At 56.6% G+C, this 20,424-nt stretch overlaps 1 protein-coding gene and 1 long non-coding RNA gene across 2 annotated transcripts; one reads left to right on the top strand and one right to left on the bottom strand.

Moving 5' to 3' along the window:
* Positions 1 to 6: 6 nt before the first annotated feature.
* ST6GALNAC2 (ST6 (alpha-N-acetyl-neuraminyl-2,3-beta-galactosyl-1,3)-N-acetylgalactosaminide alpha-2,6-sialyltransferase 2) lies at positions 7 to 12,533 on the top strand. The gene is made up of 10 exons (XM_014949398.1): positions 7 to 205; positions 7,639 to 7,731; positions 7,837 to 7,894; positions 8,539 to 8,713; positions 9,525 to 9,690; positions 9,776 to 9,914; positions 10,081 to 10,184; positions 10,279 to 10,362; positions 10,927 to 11,026; positions 11,264 to 12,533. The coding sequence occupies exons 1-10, from the start codon at positions 81 to 83 to the stop codon at positions 11,429 to 11,431; spliced, it is 1,212 nt and encodes a 403-aa protein (XP_014804884.1). The 5' UTR covers positions 7 to 80; the 3' UTR covers positions 11,432 to 12,533.
* Positions 12,534 to 13,637: 1,104 nt separating this feature from the next.
* Positions 13,638 to 14,101, bottom strand: LOC106893013. Its single transcript, XR_001412970.1, has 2 exons — positions 13,935 to 14,101; positions 13,638 to 13,729 (listed from the first exon to the last, which is right to left on the bottom strand). It is a non-coding gene; the product is annotated as an uncharacterized LOC106893013 (long non-coding RNA).
* Between the last annotated feature and the right edge of the window lie 6,323 nt (positions 14,102 to 20,424).

Below are 20,424 nucleotides of genomic sequence, written 5' to 3'. Positions count from 1 at the left end.
GGAGAGGAGAGGGGCCGGGAAGTTTGCAGGGTCCCGGGCTCCCGTTTCCCTGCGCTGCTCCAGCGGTGGAAGTGACTGGGATGGGATCCCCGCACTGGAAACGACTCTGCTTTTTGCTCCTGGCGGGGTTAACGTCTTCCCTGCTCCTCTACAGCCACTACTACACCACGGTGGAGTCACCCACCAGCCAGAGGGTCATAGCCAGGTAAGGAGGGGGGGGACACGGGGAGAGGCAGGGATGTGCAAATCCAGTGTGAGTTACCGAGCACTGGGATGGGGAGGGGGAATTGGGGTGCCGGTGTGGACCCTTTAGTGCAGGATATCCCAGCTGTGCCCCCCGGTGTTGGTTGGTTGGAGTTTTTTTTTTTTTTCTCAGCGAGTCTGAACCAGTCAGCCTGGTGCCTCCTCCTCCTCCTCCTCCCCCCGGCTCACACCCTCCCTCCCACCGCTCCCGAGGAAATGCTTCATTTGAATTTCCCTTAAAACCCCCCAAACACGTTTTTCCTTACCCCCAAGTCCACCACACCCCCCCCTCCCCAGCCCAAACCATTTGTTGAACTCGACACAAAGCCCCAAAGGGTTTTGTTTGCTGCAAAAACCACGTTGTTTTTTGGGGGGAGCGATGTCTTCGGGCAGGAAGCGGGCAGGAACCCGGAGGTTGCACCCCAAAGCTGTGTCGTCGTCCCCCCCCCCCTTTTCCTCTCTTTTTACACCAGATTTGCTCCCGGGGGGGGGCGGGTTTGCCCTTGCTCCGTGTGGGTACGTGCATTATCGGGCACCCCAAGGGCAGGAGCTTCACCCCGGAGCCTGGAGTTTCTGATAAACTTCTAATAAACAGTAATTGGCCAAGGGAGCCTGCCCCGTGGGGTCGGGGGTGTCGGCGTGGTCTGTGGGGGGTGAAACACCCGGTGGTGAAAGGGTGCCGGTGTGGACCCTTTAGTGCAGGATATCCCAGCTGTGCCCCCCGGTGTTGGTTGGTTGGAGAAATGTGCTTGCAGCGGGCTCTGTCGCCCCGTGTCCCCCCCAAGAGGGGGTGGGAGGCAGGGATGTGCAAATCCAGCGTGAGTTACCGTGCACTGGGATGGGGAGGGGGAATTGGGGTGCTGGTGTGGACCCTTTAGTGCAGGATATCCCAGCTGTGCCCCCCGGTGTTGGTTGGTTGGAGAAATGTGCTTGCAGCGGGCTCTGTCGCCCCGTGTCCCCCCCAACCCAAGGTGTCCTGGCCACCGGGTGCTGCCCACGGCCACCAGCTGAGCCCAGGGGTGCTCAGAGTGGGACCCCAGGGCCGTGGGGGGGCTGTAGGGGTCCCCGTGGGGGTTCAGACCATTGCTGGGTCCAGGGAGGGCTGAGGGTGCTCAGCCCCCGGCAGGATCAAACTCCCTTCAGCGACCAGACCTTCCATGAGTCCCCCGTGTCCCCGCTGGGCTGGGTGAGCGTTGGAGCTGCCTGGTTGTCCTGGGTGGAGGTTTGTCCCCCCCATGGAGCTGCACTGATCCCCCCTACACACTACAGGGATAGGACATGGCTGCCCCCCTGAGAGGGGGATCCCCAGGGCTGTGTAATCCCCCTCCGCTTCCAAACTCCCAGGGGCTGCAGCATTTCCCAAACTCCAGCAATTTGCATCTCCCCCTCTGTGCTCCCATCTGCCTTCCCTGCATCCTCCAACCTCCCCAAGCTCTTCCTGAGTCTCTCCAGCAGCAGGCAAGGGGTTCTGGGGTGACCCCGGGAGCCCTGGGGACCGCGGCTGAGCGGGCAGGGTGTGAGGGAGCCTCCTCTCCTCTGAGGATCAGGAGTGTCCCACGGGTGTCCCTGTCCTCCACGTGGGGTGCTCCTGGGTGCCATCCGTGTGACAGAGCCCAGCTGCCCAGGAATGGAGGATGCTGTGGGGACCAGAGCTGGTCCTGCACGGGGTGATCTGAGCGCAGCCAGATTTACACTGGGAGTTGCTGGAGATGCAGCTCCCTGGGCTCCAGGTGCTCTCTCGTCCCCAGCTGGGAGCTGGGGGCTCCCCTTGCCCCCTCCTGTCCTGCCCAAGGCAAAGATGGAGCAGGAATATCCCCAGCAGCCGGGGCGGAGGTTGGCTGGACTAGCTCCCTACAAAGAGTTTGATGTCCATGAGAGGGGAAACTGAGGCCCACGGGGGCACTGGGACGTGCCCAAGGACCACACTGGAGCTGGGAATGGAAACCAGCCCTGGCACAAGGTCCACGGCACATCCTAGGAGTGGGGTGTGGAGGAGACCCATGGAATGGGAGGTGGAAGCAGGTTCTTCCCACCACCAAGCCAGTTAGGCTCCCCACCTAACCCTGCCTGGACTTGCCCCAGCCCCGGGTCCCCCCACCACAGAGCCAGCCCAGGCTCCTGCCCCACAACCAATGGGTCCAAGGGTCCCATCCTTTCATCCAGCCCCACAGAAGAGCCCAGGGCAAGGTAACAGGGAGCTGAGCTGTGCTCCAAAGCTCTCCTGGGCTTCTCCTCTTGGCTTTAAGCCAACCACTGAAGCCAGACCCAAACCAGAGTGTGTCCTGCTCGCTCCCATTCCCCGTGTTTACAAACACGCTGCCCCATGGTTGTGGCTTGTCCAGCCCGAACTGTGCACCCGGAGGGATCGGCGCTGCCCAGGGAAGTGGTTGAGGCACCATCCCTGGAGGTGTTCGAAAGACGGGTTGACATGGTCCTCGGGAATATGGTTTAGTGACTTTTTTTTTTTATTTATTACTTATTTCTTATTTATTTTTTTGTCAGAGTTAGGTTGATGGTTGGACTAGATGATCAGACATTGGAATGGGCTGCCCAGGGAGGTGGTTGAGGCACCATCCCTGGAGGTGTTCAAAAGCCGGGTTGATGTAGTGCTGGGAGGTATGGTTTAGTGATGGTGTTGCTTCTTGTTTGTTGTGTGGGTGTCTGTTTTTGTCAGAGTTAGGTTGATGGTTGGACAAGATGATCTTTAAGGTCCCTTCCAACCTAGAAGATTCTGTGATTCTATGCCCTGCTCTGGAGGTGAAGCCAGGACAGCCTTGAATGGCTGATGTGCCCTCACAGCTCCCGCTCTGCCCACCCCCGGGGCAGAAAGAGGGGGGGTCAGGGGTGCCCACACGTCGGTGCAGGCAGTCCCATTTCAGCAGGGGTGTGTGTGTGTGCATGCAGCGTGTGTGCATGCAGCTTGTCTCCATGCAGACTTACGGGGGGATGAAGGGGGCCTGGAGAAAGCTGACCCCCCCCACACCCCGACTAATGCTTGCTGCTACCAGCACCAAATCACCTGAGGGCTAGATAAAGTCACAGAATAGTTTGGGCTGGAAAGGACTTTTAAAAGTCATCTAGTCCAACCTCCCTGCCCTGGGCAGGGACACCTCCCAACACAAGGTTGCTCAAAGTCCCCTCCAACCTGCCCTTGAACCCCTCCAGGGATGGGGCAGCCACAGCTTCTCTGGGCAACCTGGGCCAGGCTCTCACCACCCTCACAGTAAAGAATTTCTTTCTTATATCTAGTTTAAATCTTCCCTTTTTTAATTTAAAGCCATTACCTCTTGTCCTTTCACAACAGGCCCTGCTAAAACGTTTGTCCCCATGTTTTTTATAACCCCCCTTTAAGTATTGAAAGGCCACAATAAGGTCTCCCCGGAGCCTTCTCTTCTCCAGGCTGAACCCCAACTCTCGGCCTGTCCTCACAGCAGGGGGGCTCCAGCCCTCAGAGCATCTTCGTGGTCTCCTCTGGACCCACTCCAACAGGTCCATGTCCTTCTGATGGAGGCAGCACTGCAGGGGGTCTCATCAGAGCAGAGCAGGGGGGCAGAATCCCCACACTGCTTTTGATGCAAAGATACCCAATGCCAAGTCCTCTTCCAGTTCAGCTCAAAGCTGGTGGCCGAAGTGGGGACTCTATGGTGATGGGTGAAATGCCCCTGTCCCCACAGATCTAGCCACTCTGTGGCCAGTGGTGCTGCAAGGAACCAAGTCCTGAGAGCCCCCAGGTTGGGCTGGGCACAGCCCCATCCTGCTCCTTGCCTATCCATCCCTCTGAATCCCCGCCAGCGAGCTGCTGGGACTGCTCCTGCCTTTTTTATTAGGGCAGATGGGATGAGCACGGAGCCGTGCCCAGCCTCACCGTGCCGCTCTGGCTCTGTGCTGGGGGGGAGATGCTCCCTGGACCTCAGCCCTTCGTGGTGGGATGGAGCAAACGGCTCCCGAGAGCGTGTTCACGTTGCTGCTTCGGCTCCTTCAAATGGCTCTGCAGGGCCCTGGGAGTGTTTGCGGGAGATAAGGCTGGAGTGTGTGCTCCCAACACTCATAAACGGTGTTATCTTCCGGAAACGGGAGGAGGCCATGGACCAGAGACGTCATATTTGTGAATGCCACGGCAGTGAGAGAACGTAGCCAGGCTTGGCTGGCCCCGCTGCTGTGGCCAGTGCCCGCGCAGCCACGGGCCACTCCTTCCCCGGAGCCCCATTGTGCATCAGCCGGTCCTGGGGAGGGTTGTCATCTTCTGAGTCAACCAAGCATCACGAGGTGCTTCGCCACATCCTGGCGGGTGACGTCAAAGCGTTCGGCTCCCTGACGTGCATCTAAGCAGCTGTGGGGCTGGGGTTGGGGGGGTAAGGGGGGAGCAGCCACCCCACACCCTCCCCGGCAGGGTTTTGGGCAACGGGCACAGCGATGCTGGGGAGGTGGCTGGGATGCAGGAGCAGGGAGGTGCTGACGCACAGATTTGGCTTGATCAGGTCAACACAAGCCCTGGGGATGAGCAAGCGCCACACACCGTGTCTGGGCACAGCTGGGTCCTGGTGCCAACTGAATGTCAGCAAGAACCAACCTGCTGGGCTACCTGTGGCCACCTCCCTCCAGCCCCCCTGAGCCCCCCGCCTTGTCCCAGGTGCATCCCTGGCAGTTGGGGAAGGAGCACAGCACCCTCCTGCTGCTAGTGCCAGGGACTTTGCCCTGTCCTGCAGGCACTGGGACAAGCTGGGGAGGGGAAAGGGATGGGTTTGTACCAAGAAACAAGGGTGGGAGAGCTTGGAGGGCTGGGTGGCCAAGAGATGTGCAGCTGGGGCTCGTGAGCCTGATGGTCAGGGGATTGCTGAGGAGGCAGCAGGGCTGGGAGAGGCTGTTTGTGTGTGGAGCCTGGGTATGGAGTGAGAAGGTAATGGCTTTTGGGGTTTGGTGGTGGATTGCACCTCCATGGCCAGAAAAAGGGTGGGTGGCCAAACCAGGGGCTTTGGGTGCAGGGGGTGTGTGCAGCTCCAGGGAGCTCAGTGCTTTGCAGGAGCTGGTTCTGGCTCTGGGTTTGGAGCAGGGGGGTTTCATCAGTCCCTGGTCTGTCGTTCAGGTGCTGGTAGCATTGATGAGCTCCTGCCTGCGAGGCACGTGGGCTGGGTGGAGATCTCCTGGGTCGTGAGATGGAGGAAGCAGCAGGGCTGGGGGCGAGCTCAGCTAAGTTAGAGTCCAGAGCTCTCCTCGTAGCTGCTGTGAGACCCTTGAGAGGTGAGCTCTGCTCTGACTGACATGTGCTGCCTGTACCAGCAGAGATGGGCTGGAAGAGCAGCCTCCAGCCTATCCACGAGGTCTTGTACAGCCTTTGGATAGCCTTTCCCAGCCGGAGTCTCTGCACATGGCTGCACATGGATCCTCCCATCCATGAGCCAAGGGAACAGGCAAGTTGGGTCAGGCTGGGTTTATTTAGATGCTCACGGTGGTGACACCAGAGAGGCCCTGCAGAAAGCTGCAGCTCCAGCATCTCCCTGGGATGGCTCGGTCCCACCTTGGTGGACTCTCATGGAGATTTGCCCTACCTCCTCTTGCTGGCTCTGGTGCTCCCGGGATGAGCGCATCTCCCTGGGATGGGTCGGTCCCACCTTGGTGGACTCTCATGGAGATTTGCCCTACCTCCTCTCGCCGGCTCTGGTGCTCCTGGGATGAGCTGGTGGCTGCAAGGGGAGGTGACACCAGCAGGTTGCCCGACCCCTCTCCCTACCTCTGGGGCCAGCCCCACAGCCAGCACTCCTGTGTGCAGCAGGATGGCTCATTGCATGTGTTTGAAGGGCAGGATGGATGTGGCCACGGGGCAGGGCTGGAGCGTGTGTGTTTTAGGTGGTGGGGGCTCTGCAGGGCAGCAGCTCTTCTGAGGAGCTGCCTTTTTATGGGACACCGAGGCAAGATGGGCTGGCTAAAAAGCTGCCCTGCTCCACTGGTGGTGCTTGGGGAGGGATGGGGGGCACCTTCACCCTCAACACCCCCTGCCCAGAGCTGACAGTGCTGGGATGGGGCAAAGAAGGAGGGTACACCACTCTGTGTCCTTCCCAAGCCCAGCCCCATCCCCCTTGGGCTCAGGAAGGGTACAGAATGGTGAGAAGAGCTGGGGAGGTCTCAGCAGGGTCACCCTGAGGCTGTGCTGGGTGCAGTTTTTGGTACGTGGGGGGTCCTGGAGATGCGACCACCAGGAGACGGTGGCTGCTTTTTGCATAAAGCAGAGCTGAAGCCTGTGTGGCCCCAGCTCTTTGTCCAGGGAGGTGCTCAAGCCCCAGTGCCAGCCCCAGGCAAGGTGTTGGGCTGTTCTGCCACGTCTGTGGTGGCACGGAGCGGGGTCTGGGTGGCCAAACAGGTCTGGATCCTCACCCAGGCAGGGCTGTGGGCGCTGCTGGTGTTGACAGGGACCGCGGTGGGGATGGAAACCCAATGCCCACTGCTTGGGGGGGGGGAGGCAGAGCTCCGCTCCCCACCTGCCTCTACCTGTCCCCAGGCTCCCGAGCAGAGATCCCGTAACAAGGGGGCCCTTGTCTCCTCCACAATACCCCCCTTCTGGCCGGAGCACCTGCCGGCTGGGCTGGAGGCGGCGCCGGGGGGGGGGCTCTGAAGGGCCCTTCTGTGCAGGGATGAATGGGAGCCTGTTCCCCTCCGGTGGGCTCCCACCTCCTGCTCGCCAGGGCTGTGACCCTGGCCCCCAGCCCCACATCCTCCCTCCAGAGTCTGCTCTGCCTCACCCCGTGGGGCTCAGGGCACCCCGTGGATGCTCAGGGTGGGAAGCTCTCTGTGTCTGTCCCCCAGTGCTAAATGAAGGGTCAGGGCATGCCCCAGCTGGCCCCAGGGCAGAGGGGCCAGTCCTGTAGACCCCAAGAGCCTCAAGATCTCTGCTGCCAGTTGCTTCTCCACTGGAGCAACTAAATCTGTCGGGCTGGCCAGCCCAGCTCTTCCCAGCCCCATCCCCCTCAGGCTCGGGAAGGATATAGAATGGTGAGAAGAGCTGGGGAGGTCTCAGCAGGGTCCCCCCAAGGCTGGGCTGGGTGCAGTTTTTGGTACATGGGGGTCCTGGAGGTGCGACCACCAGGAGACGGTGGCTGCTTTTTGCATAAACTCTGTATTTTGGAAGTCTGTGGCCCTTCACTTGCAGAAACACGTGCAGGTGGGGGGGGGTGGGTGCTCAGAGGGGAGCCGAGTGGAGGTGACACGTTCCTGCTGCGTGGCTCTCGCAGGTGGGGGAGATGTGTCCTTCCCGAGCCCAGCCCCATCACCCTTGGGCTCGGGAAGGGTACAGAATGGTGAGAAGAGCTGGGGAGGTCTCAGCAGGGTCCCCCCGAGGCTGGGCTGGGTGCTGTGGCTCAGTGTCACCTCCCCAGCTGACCCCCCACTGGCTTCTTCTCCCAGTCTGCTGCAGCCAGAGCCACTGGTCCTGGCTCCGCCGGGGACATCGCGCCGAGCTGGCGGCCGCAGATGGAACCTTGGAGGTGGCTTGGAGAGGTAAGGGGGAAGGTGGCACGAGCTGGGAGCCCCCTGCCCACTGTGGGGTTCCCCAGTGCCCAAGGGATGGATTTTTAACTCTGCTATATGTTTCCCCCTTTCCAGTGGGAAGTCCTTCAAGCCTTCTGCTGAGCTGGAGGAGCCCAAGCCCAGCAAAAAGCAGGTAATGATTAGCACAGTGCCATCAGTGTCCCCAGTCCCCCTCTTTGCTGGGATTTGTTGGGTGAAGTTCTGTGTGGGGAAGCTGAGGAGGAGCAGCAGCATCTAGAAGGGGGTTTGTGTGCGTGTGCAGAGGAGCAACCTCCTCTGTCCGTACAACATGGGTCTCCCCAGGCCACCCTGCTGTGGTTGCAGCCCCTCCCTGAGCAATTCCCCAATGGAGAGGCTGGAACCAGCTCCCTCCAATTCCTAACTCCGTAACACCTGGGCCACCAGCCCGGGCTGGGGACTCATGAGCACCAACCCAGGCTCTGGGAGGGACCAGTCCTGGGCACTGGGGCTGTTCTTGTACAGCAGAAGCCTTTTGTGGGGTGCCCACACTAGATGGTGCTGAATCTTTCATGGGATTAATGCTCTCGGGTGACTCTAAGCCCTGGTCCTCCCAGCTGGGTACCAAAGGGTGTTTTGCAGCAGGAAACCGAGGCATGAGGCAGTGCCCTGCCTGGGGGATGCAGCAGAACATGTGGTGGACAAGGAGCATTTCTGTCCCTGGGTTTGTCCTCTCCTCGGTGCCTGCTGAGGGGTGGAGATGTCGGACAGAAGGTAGACCTAGGCTGGAGACTCAACTGAGGTCCTCCTCCCTCTCAGCCAAGCAGGTGTCCCCGCTCAGTGGTGGCCAGAGCAAAGGCAGACCCCACGTTTGGGGAGATCTTCCGCTTTGACACCCCCGTGCTGATGTGGGACCAGCACTTCACCCCAGAGACCTGGGACAGGCTGAAGACACGACACGTCCCCTACGGCTGGCAGGGCTTGTCCCACACAGGTATGGACCCAACCGGGATGGGGGTGGCAGGAGATAGGGTGGGGGGTGATGGGAGGGTGTGGAGATGTGGGGCAGGCAGAGGAGCCCAGCAGAGGACCAGGGACCTTGATCTCTTCCCACGCTGCCTCCCAGGGCGCGGGGCGGAAGGGACAGCTTTGCAAACACTGTTTGCTGCATCTTGTGACATTTTCCCCGAATAAAAGCCCCAGTGTGTGCGTGATTATTAACTGGGACCAGAGGGGCTCGGACAACCCGCTCCATTGTTGTGGCTGGAGATTGTTTCCCTTCCCACCCCAAACCCACTCTCTGCTCTCTGACAGCCGCCGGCTTCAGTCCCTGGGCTGGGAAGTGCTGGGGACGGCAGGGGTTGGGGGGCAGAGCTGGTGGCATTTGCAAGGAGACATTGTCAGGAGGGGACATGGCGACTGCGGGCTGCAGCACCCACAGGGTTGGGGCTGGTGATGGTCGGACGCGTCCCCCGTGCCTTGCACGGCCTCAGGTGGCCACTGTTTGGAGCAGGCTTAGGAAAGTGGGGGCTGTGAGGGGGGGACACCAAGCTTGGGAGAGATGGGGCTGGCTGGTGTCCCCCCATCCCACCTGTAGACTCCTCTCCTACACAAGGATGGTGTGAGCTCTCTCATGTGCTGCTCCTGGATGTGCTCTTGTGCAAGCTTGTCCGTGGATGCTGTTGCACACTTAAGCGTGCAAGTGCTCGTGTGGGCTGACACCTTTTCCCCTAAGCGTGCAAGTGCTCGTGTGGGCTGACACACACCTTTTCCCTGCTGACTGGTCCCATCCTGCTCCGTTCCAGTGGTGGGCAGCACCCTCCAGCTCCTCAACGCCTCCGCCAACAGGCACCTCTTCGACCGGGACGCCTTCCCCGGGGGCTGCGTCCGCTGCGCCGTGGTGGGCAACGGTGGCATCCTCAACGGCTCACGGCAGGGCAAGGCCATCGACGCACACGACCTGGTCTTCAGGTGGGGATGAGTCCTGGGCAGGATGGGGCCATGGGTGGTGGGGAGAGGCCAGCCCTGGACACACGTCCTGCCATTTTCCCCACAGGATCAACGGTGCCGTGATCAAAGGCTTCGAGGAGGACGTCGGGACCAAGATCTCCTTCTACGGCTTCACGGTGAACACCATGAAGAACTCCCTCATTGCCTACGAGGAGTATGGCTTCACCCAGATACCCCAGGCCAAGGTGAGACCCCCAAGGGCTTGTTGGGGAGGTGACCCCAAATTGTCACCTGAGGCTAGGCTTCCCCCCCAAACCTTCTCCTCATCTCAGGAGCCCTCATTCCTTGCCCTGCTGGTGTGGGCAGTGCCCCAAAGCCCCCACAAGTCCCACATCTATGTCCCCACTGCAGGACCTGAGGTACATCTTCATCCCCTCGGACATCCGTGACTACATGATGCTGAAGTCGGCCATCCAGGGCAGCCCAGTCCCCGAGGGCTCGGACAAGGGGGACAAGTGAGTAACCCCCCAAGATCTCCCCAGCATCTTCGGTGTCTCACTGGAGGGAGCATGACTTGTGAATTCTGCCCTTCTCTTCACCCCACTACAGGCCACAGAAGTATTTTGGACCAGAGGCATCTGCAGAGAAGTTCAAGCTGCTGCACCCTGATTTCTTGCAGTACCTGACAGCGAGGTGAGGATGATGAGGACCACGGCTGCTGTTTGGCTCTGCTCTGGGCTGGGCACAGACCGCCTGCCCCCCGCCACTGCTCTCTTGGTGCCTGCCCAGCATCAAAGCGTGGTCCCAGTCCTCCCTGGGCACTGGAACCACCTCTGTCCTGCTCTCTGCAGAGAGATTTGTCCCCCGCCATTCCCATTCATGGCAGCACAGCTCATGTCCCCTCCTGGCACAGCCTCACCTTTCTCACCTCGCCCCCCATGTCCCACAACAAATTAATTTTTGACCTAGTCTAACAGGAGCAGAGATGGGGCCCAAAGGGATTGTCATTTCCTACCTTTCACAGAAGCAGGTGGGTGGGTTGGGGGGGGAGGGGGGAGGATTTTTAAACAGCAGGCGGGTGCCGTTCAGCAACCTGCAGCCAACGAGCTGAACCTTAGTAGCAGCCATCAGAGAATCCACACTTTGCTTGGTGCTCCTGCCTTACTGAGCGCAGGGTGGGGGCTGGATGGGTGCTGGGGGCCACAGTGCTGTGCCAGCCGTGAGCCCCCCCCCAAAACTGGCCGTGTCCCCTGGCAGGTTCCTGCGGTCGGAGCTCCTGAACACGCAGTACGGGTCGCTCTACATGCCCAGCACCGGCGCCCTCATGCTCCTCACCGCGCTCCACACCTGCGACCAGGTAAGAGGCCACCTTCCCCCTGTGGACCCCCCCTTTAGCTGCTGGTAAGAGGCCATGGGGTCATCTTCCTCTTGGAAAACCCCCCCCCTTTAGCTGCTGGATCCTGATAGGGACCAACATGTCGTGGTGGCTGTCCTACATCTGCCACCCCCCTGTCCCTGGAGGGTGGTGGTAGTGAATGGACCACCTGAGGTGGAGCCCTGACCCTGTCTGTCTGTCCCACCTCCCTCCCTGCAGGTCAGTGCCTATGGGTTCATCACCTCCAACTACGAGCAGTTCTCAGACCACTACTATGAGCTGGAGAAGAAGCCGCTGGTGTTTTACGCCAACCACGACATGATGCTGGAGGCAGCGCTGTGGAGGAGACTGCACCGAGCAGGGATCATCACCCTCTACCAGCGGTGAGGCTGCCCAGTCGCCCACCGGGGCAAGTCCAAGGACTCCTGTGGCTCTTCTCCTCTTTCCTGAAGGCCACCACCTCCCTCGTTGAGGGATCTCCCCAACTGGCCAACCAGCCCAAGGAGCAGGCCCTCCACACCGCAGCCGGTGTGATGGTCAGGGGCAAGCTGAAGCTGGTAGAGAAATGTTGCATTTCCTCGGGGATCTCCAGCAACATTTCATGGCTCGATGTGATTGAACGTGGCCTTTTGGGTGCCAAGAAGCACCGAGACACGTGGCTGTGACCTCTCAGCCCCACAAACACAGCTGGGAAGCACAGAAGGAGCTGGAAGAGGGTGCTGGAGGTGTGTGTGGGGCAGCCTCTGGCTGGAAGAACGCCCTTCACCTTGCCATTATGCCCCAGCTCAAATGTTCATCGCCGTGGTGGGACCAGAATAAGCATGAGGAATCCTTGCACTGGAGACTGGATTGTCTTGCTAACAGGAAGGTGGTGTGTTTGGAGAACATCTTCCTCCCCGCCCGCAGAAAGCCTGAACTCTGGCCAGGTTGACATGTGCCACTTTCCAGAAGGATCTGGTTGTCTCCATGATTGGTGAGAGACAGCGGCCCAGCTGCCCTCTCCTGTGACAGACAGAGTGTGTCCTGTCATCTTCCCCTTCCTAGGACGTGGTGTTTTCAAACAAGGAAGAGTTTAAAGCCAACAGCAGAGAGTAAGGATACTGCAGCTCAGCTGGGCCACCAGAAACGTGGCTGGTCCTCAAGCAGCCTGGAGATGTACCCCTGTGGTACTGGATCTGTTGGGCTTTTCATGCACAGGATCCATGTGGTGCCCTCAATGTGCTCTGAGAAGGCAGCCCCGAGCCAGGTGGGTCGGGAGACCTGCTAGCTCGTTGGGCAGGGTTAAGTGACCATCATTCTTAATTATTTTTCCCAAAAAAACTCCCGAAGGAGGTGAAGTTCTTGCACCCTTCAGCCACCCTGGATAAGCCAGCGCTGCTGAGGCTACTCCAGCTGGTGGTGGCCGGGGCGTTGACATGGGCACAGCAGTGGGAGCTGTGTCACCTGAGACACTTCCCCCCTTTGTGTAATTACATAAATGTTGAATGATGATTTTTTTAATGCCTGTTCCTGTCGTTTCACTGAAAGGGCTGGGGGTGAGACCCCAACCCCAGCTTCCTGCAGCAGAGGAGCTGTAGTAGCACGGAGCAGTGAACCCTGGACTGGAGAAGGGGAAGGTGGTGTGAGAGGGGAAGGGTTAAAGGGTGGAGAGGGGCTGGCAGGGGGGCAGGCACCCTGCTGGAGCTCTGGGAGCAGTGATTTACTGGGAGAGACAGCCTGGCCCTCAACCAGGGAACCTCAAACCCCCTCCAACTGCTTCCAGCCAGTTCAAGTGAGCATTACTGAAGATTAGCCTCTAAGTTTTAGATGTAATCTCCAGGTTGGAGTTCCCAGGTCTCAAATTAACCTTTGTTCACATCACAGCCACCTTACAATGGTACCAAGGCAGCCTGTTAGGCCTGTTTTTTTTATCTCAGGAACACTCAGCAAAACCTCTTTTATGACAAGAACGAGCCTGATCCTCCAGTCACCCGACCCAGACAGCACCAAAACCTCCTCAAACCAGCTGGGGCACAGTCCCTTGCAGGTGCCTTTGAACCCTTGCAGGTGACTTTGAAGGTGGCCATGGGCAGCACCTCGATGCAGAGGGCAAAATGAACAGGTCTGGAAAAAAAGCACAGCATCCTGCCAGGAACCCCGTCCAGCCCGTGGGCAGAGCTGTTTGCACACACGAGGAACCGCAACGTCCACCCTCCTTTCCCTTTTCAAAAAGGGAGGTTTTTCCAGCCAAGGGTGTAGCCCAGCCCCGGAGTTAAACATACTCCTTTTCAAGCACTTACCACACAAAGAACCTGCTGCCTCTCACTTCTTCCCACTCTCAGCTTCCACACACACCACTAGAGCCATTTCTGTCACCAGTCCTGGCTCACCCATCACTAGTTTTGTCACGCTGTTATCACAAATTGCTTGTCCTCAACTTTCAGTGTCTGCAGACACTCAAGTCTTTAGGTATCGGGGAGCAGCAGGTTTTGCTGTGAAGGGTAAGCCCACAACTGCTTGAATTTCAGAAAGCATTTTAACCCCAAATCCTTTCTACCTGCTCAAATAGACAACCTTTACCAAAAAACCACACCAACACCACAAAAAACCCAACTTCAGCTCCCAAGATTTCCCATAACTTATTTTATTCTGGAACAGAAGAACGCAGGGAACCACTTTTTCCTCCAGCCAGCTGTAGATCAGGTCCTAGTGGAAAAAAGGTAAGTGTCAGAGCAAAGCAGCTGTCACCTGGAAAGCTCCTGGTTTGCACTATTTTGTGGAGAGTACAGGTCTCAGGAAACAAACACTTGCTCCCTCCCAAGCCAATGGCACCAGTACCCAAATCCTCTTGCTCCCTCCCAGGCCAATGGCACCAGTACCCAAATCCTCTCTGGCTTTACTGGGAACTCACCCAGGATGTGGTTGCAGCAGCCCCTGAGCAGCGAGGAGCCCACAGTCCCACGCAGGTGGCTGTTTTACACCCTTCTGAATGACATCTCGGTGGCCACTTGCGAGACCCACTCCAGAACAACCTTCCCTCTGCTGCTTCTAGAGCTGGGAGACACCACAAAGCAATGCTGTAAGCACTTTCCTAAAGTTAAATCTGAAACAATTCCTGCCCCTCTCCATTCTTAAAGCCCCGAGTAGCTTTTACTTTCTCTATTTGTCACCAGGCCACCCCTTCACTTTTTTTCCCCTTATTCCTTGGAAGCCAGAAGCCCCACGTGCTCTTCCCAGTGACTGGTCCCGCTTGGAACACAGCCCTATTGACAGAGCAACCACTTGACTACTGGTTTGTAGCACCATTCCCTCCCCTTTTGCACACCAACCTTGATTTCTTAAGGAAGTCCACGCTCATCAAGTTTGCCAGCTCAGCCTGTCAGCCAACGTTATTGATCTTCTGCAAACAAATACAAATTCTGTTAAATAAAGCGTGAAATGATTTAGCAGAATGCAGCTGTCAGCTCCCCGGAGACAAAGTGCCGTTCCAGCGTGTGTATTCAGTGACTGTACATCAAGTGAGATAAAAACACATTTCTTATCTGCCCTTTAACCCGCCGCTGTGCCTCACTGTTTGGATACACAACTTAAAAGCTCTTCAGGGATCCAAACTTTGCTATGGCAACGGCGGCCGGCGCGTTACTCCCTGCACAGAGCCGGGCTGGATCTGGGCTGCCCAACAGCCTGTGTCTGGGACAGTGTTGTGCTACAGTCGCATGTGGCAAGGGTAGGGACACTGCTGGTGCCACCTGAGTCTTTGCAAAGGGCGCAAGGGTAGGGACACTGCTGGTGCCACCTGTGTCACCTGAGTCTTCGCAAAGGGTAGGAGACCCACTAAGGGGACACGCACACAAGCCTCAGTGGAAGTTGTTTCTCCCTCACAGCGGAGTGCTCAGACAGGGATAACAGCACATCACAGGCTCAGCCCCTCTCCTGCCCTCGGCCACAGAAACTCCTCAAGTTCTGCAAAACCCCACACAGCACAGACACCCAGATGCCGACGTGCTGATGACCAGCCTCCTTCCTGATGACTAGTATTTTTCCTGGGAAGCGTTCAAAGACTAGCTAATCTGTCAGCAGATGAGTCACACTGCCTGCAGATCCAACAGATAATTAATGAATTAAAAACGAGCGGCATGCAATATTGAAGCGTTCTCTTACCAGCCTGAAGCCCAGCTTAGCAGCTGCCCTCTTGCCAAAGCCATCTTTGGGCCACAGCACAAGCCCAGGATCCTGCAGGGCCGTTTCCTCCTAAATACAAGTTGCATTGAACACCGTTAGCAACTGTACTTCAAACAGCCTGTCTCTTTGCTTCTCCACCCCTTCTGACAAAAAACAGCACCGGGTCACACAGCAGGAATTAAAGAGAGGGAGTTTTCTATTCAGAGAGAAGCAATTTTTGTCTTGCAAACTTAGCACGGAAGAAAAAGACAAATGAACATGTTTGCCAGTGAGTTGTCTCACTCGGATAAAAGAAACTTTGGGAGGTGGATGCTATTTAAATCCTTGCTTGGAAAAAAACCCAAACCAAACAACAAACCACCAGCTCTGAGACTTTGATGGTTTAGACCCTTTTCAGCTGTTTCCAGCAGACATCCTCCTCCTCATCACACAGAAACATCTTAATGCAACTCCCTCCTCACACACAAGAATAATCCATTCATTCAGGATGTAAATTATCTATGGGTTAATGCATTTAGGCAGACTTAAGACAGATACATCCCTTCTGGGGAAGGATCCCTCAGGATGTGTCCTGACTAGGACGTGCAACTCCCTCCTCACACACAAGAATAATCAATTCATTCAGGATGTAAATGGGTTAATGCATTTAGGCAGACTTAAAACAGACACATCCCTTCTGGGGAAGGATGTGTCCTGACCAGGACAACCCTTTGGCATCTGTGAACTGCCCCTCCCCACCCCCAGCAACCTGATGCGTTTGAAACTGTCCCAGAGCACCTCCAGGAAGGCAAACACAACAATTACTCTTTCACTAGGTCTCTTTCTATGACAAATACAGTTATGAGATGAGCTGTGTGTCAAGTGTCTCCATAATGGGCTGTCATCCAATCCCTCCTCCTTGTAATCCCTTCTGCTCTTGCTCATCTTTGACCACGCTGACACGCAGGTGCTCTGCAGGCCACCACCAGTAAAATTCCCCTTCATTGTGTGCAGCCTTTCAACTTGTGCTCCATGGCAGCAAAAGGCTGCACACTCAGGTGGCAGCTGCAACAAAGCTACAGCCTTGATTGCCTTAATTATGCTAATCAAGCCATTGGGCTTTTATACCCTCTCCCTGCAGCCCCAGGGACACAGAAGGATATCATCTGACAGGATTGCATTTTACTTCCATAGACCAGCAAGAGGAGAAAATTAGACTGTGACAAGATAAATGCTGATGTTTCTTACCATCATGCAGCTGGTGTGGGTTTGGTGTCGGTGCAGAAACTGACAGAGCAGCCGCTTCTCAGGCAGGTGAGTGGTTTTACCTTTGCTCAACACCAAGCCATGCTCTGGAAGAGAGGAAGGGGACAAGACAGTTAATTCACGTAACAGACTGTCCTTTTACCTTTGTGTGTTTAACGCTGAGCCTCAGAGTCACGCTTCCACAGAGGAAAGATTAATTTCAGACAGGGATAACTTTATCATCACTAGCTCAGCTTCCGCGGCAGCCAAACCTGCACCGCTTTGGGGCCTTCCCAAAAGCTCGGGCCTGTTCCTGCCTCTCTGGTTCGGGTGCTCCTCGCCCAGGCAGCAACGACACTTGGGGACAACTCGCTCCCCGCAGTCTCCTTCTGCTCAGGCGCGATGGGTAACGCTGGCTCGGCGTGAGCCCCGCGGCCTGCAGGGCGCCGTCAGGCCACACCGGGGCTGGGCGCCACCAGCCCGCTGTGTTAAATACTCTCACGCAATTGGGGAAGAATCGGTAAAAGCCCTGCGAGCACAGCATCCGCCAGGCCGCGCTGCCGGAGCCCCGCGGCCTTGCCTCTCCCTACCCACCATGGCGGATGGAGGGGGGGGGAGGGCACCATGACAACCCCACAGGCAGACATCGAGGCCTCGCCGCACCCCTAGAGATACCCGCGGCATCGCGCAAGAGTGTCCCCCTCCCTTTCCCGCCGTTCCCGAGCCGCTCGGGGCCGCCGTGCCCGCGGATGGCTGCCGATGGCGACCCGCCCTACTCACCGCCCTCGGCCCGGCCGCCATGCCGCCCACAAGCCACCACAGAGAGGAAGGAGGGGGCGGGCCGCGCGCGCTCGCTGCGCCCGCCGAGTCTCGCGAGAGGCGTGGGGGCTGATGGGAAGTGTAGTCCCCTCCCTCACGGCGGGACGCGGCCGCCATCGCTGGTCTCCCTGAACCCTGCCGGGCTGGGGAGCGACAGGGGGTGTCTGGGGGACGGGGCTCCTCTGACAGGAGCGGGGCCGGCTCCTTCGCTCCATCCTCTGCTGGAGGAAGGCAAAGAAATAGGTGTGTGTTGACTCTTCCAGAGGCTGCCTGTTGCCTCGCTGGAGAGCTCAGCAGCCACTGCAGGGAAGCCATGGAGGTGGATGGGGTCAGATTCATGGAGTCACTGGGTGGTTCAGGTTGGAAGGGACCTTAAAGATCACCCAGTTCCAACCCCCTGCCTTGGGCAGGGACACCTCCCACCAGAGCAGGTTGCTCAAAGCCCCATCCAGCCTGGCCTTGAACCCCTCCAGGGATGGGGCAGCCACAGCTTCTCTGGGCAACCTGTTCCAGGGTCTCACCACCCTCAGAGTGAAAAATTTCTTCCTAATATCATATCTAAATCTCCCCTCTTCCAGTTTGAAGCCATTACCCCCCGTCCTATCACTACATGGCTTTGTAAAAAATTCCCTGTAGAGCTTTCCCCAGCTTCCCTGTAGACCCCCTTCAGCCCCGGCGACACGGGCTCCATACACAGAGCTTTTGCACCGTCACGCTGCTCGTTAATTGCATTTATTCATTCTTCATGTGTCCTGTTTACTAGGGAGACGCACATGATTGTACTTAGCACGCTAAATGCTTCAAAAGGCTTGGACAAGCATTAGCTCATGTAGGAAGGGGCACACTTCAAAAAGACTAATTAGCTGGAGGTTGGGGATTAGTCAGAGATTAGTTAGTAAATGTATGTGCCGTGCTTTGAATATGTGATGCTTCCAGTATGTGCTATGGTTGTCCTTTGCTGTTAAAAACTCCATGAAATCTATAGGATCCTGTTTAGCTTGTGAACAATAACGAAGTGCAAATGGGACCAAGGGGAGGAAAAATAAGATTAGCCAGTACCCACTTTCTTGCCCCAAAGCTTTATCCACCCTTGTGGTGAAAAGTGACTGAAAAGCAGACAAACCCGATCTGAAAGCAGAGAAGTCTGAGTACAGATGAAAGCCCCGCATTTAACGTGTGTCCCTGAAATTTAACCCCTGAAATGTCTGAGAAGTGGCGGATTCACACTCCCTTGGGGCGTTTGAATCGAAGATGTGCTCATGGAAAGCTGCCTGGTTCCCCACAGCCACAGCAGGAGTGAGCTCCTGACGCTGGTGAACAGTGTGGCCAAACTCCTCCGACTCGGTGGCCTGGACTTGTGTGTCTGTGAAGGCAACACCTCCTGTTACCCCGAAGAGCAGAGCGCTGTGAGCTGGAGGAAGCACTCCCGAGGAGCTGGGTGTCTCTCTGCTCCCCGATTCCCTCCCAGGGCAGGGAGATGGCTCCACACTGCTGCCCACACCATCCCTGCGCGCCAGGAGGCCCCTCTCCAGGCAAGGCAGTCAAGTTCCCAGGGAAAGGCAGTGTGACTTCATGTTTATTTTTAGTGCCTGGATCCTCCTGGCCTTGCTTCTATTTTAGAACCTGGTGGTTATGGTGTTTTTTTTCTCCACAGCATAGATTAAACCCAACTCACAAGTCCTTTGCTCTCCGGAATGGCCCATATTGTTTCTTAAAAGTATCTCAAAACATCAACAGATTGCAATACGCCTTTTTTTCTTCTTTTTTTTTTTTTTTTTTTACAGTGGTGTGAGAAGGCTGTAAAGAGATGCCAACCTGCTGTTAAAAATAAGCAGTTTCCAACATAAGTGGCTGACGACGAGGTCTTCCCCAGCCCTCTGTGCCCTCTGGTAGCTGCAGGAAGCCTGGCAGGTTGGGCAGGAGCCTGGAGGCAGCAGCCTGCAGCCAGTCCCATGCTCTGGTGAGAGGACATTGGAGATCTTCAGCACCTTCCTGCCCTGCAGGAGCCTGTTGCATGGGTGTTAGGCCTGGTGGGAAGGCGGGTGATGATACAGGATGGTAGTAATTAACGCAGCCTTCATTGCGGTGGCCTTTGCTCTGTGAAGATGTGGCTGGCAGTCTGCCTGACTGCTTTTAGCTTTCTGAATAAGTAAATACAAAAACCCCTGCAACTAGAATTAGCCCTTTAAGTCCCCAAGGGACATAAGGTTTTTAAAATCAAACAAAGCAACTAAAATTCCCTCTTGGGCCGAGTTCAGATCCTGAAAGGGGAGAAGATGTAGACTCTCATGTGCTGAGGGTTTTGCCACTCTCTTGATTTTTTGGGTGGAAGCTGCTCAGACTATAGAGTAACTGTCTGCTTGTGCCTATAAATGGATGAGCTCCAAGGTACCAAGTAATGAACTGAGTCAACAATTAAAAGCTCAGGAGAATAGCGTGAGCTAAGTGAGCAGTAGATTGGCTCTCATTATTCCTGAGTGCAGGGCATAGATAATGTTTCCAAGCATGTTTCAGAGGCTGGATGACCCTGGATGAAGGGAAATGGTCGTCTCCTCACCCATGCCCGTGCTTTCTTAAATCTCTGCAACTTCGAATCAAGTTTTCTCGGCAGTTCCCTTTAGAGGGCGTCCATGTCACACACATCTTTGCTGTGCAAACTTCACCCTGGAGCTGCAGTACAAGGCAAAGCCTCCCAGAGGTCAGCAGAACATGGTGGCTCTTCAGAAGCATCTCTGAACCTTCCTAGGGATGCAAAGCAGGGTATGGTATGGTTTGAAGAGTTCTGGTTGAACATGTTCTCCTTCCTCAGGCTGTTGCAATGCTGTCCCAAAGGCAGCTGTCCCAATTAGGGCATAATTTTGATAGATTACCTGTGGCTCATCTCCATCAGTATTTTCTTGCGCCTGTCTTTGAAATGACTTCTGTTTGCGGTGAGAAAGGAAGGAAAGCTATTAAAAGGGCACAGAGATCTTCTACGTGTGGATGTTTAGGGGTTGCTCTCAACTTTGTGACAAAGGATCTGAAGGGGATTTCTTCCTCCAGCAAATCATATGCTGTGTTAAGCCCCCATCTTTCTGCTTTCTCAAGGCACTTTAGTATCTGTCCTGCAAAGCCGCAGCAATACCCTCTACAAAGAAGTCTGAGCTCTGCGACAGGATATTTGGTTATCCCTGGAG

Source organism: Calidris pugnax, unplaced genomic scaffold (assembly GCF_001431845.1).
Source record: "Calidris pugnax isolate Ruff unplaced genomic scaffold, ASM143184v1 scaffold9, whole genome shotgun sequence".
In the NCBI taxonomy this organism is placed as follows: domain Eukaryota; kingdom Metazoa; phylum Chordata; class Aves; order Charadriiformes; family Scolopacidae; genus Calidris; species Calidris pugnax.
This window is presented reverse-complemented; position numbering and strand designations above follow the sequence as displayed.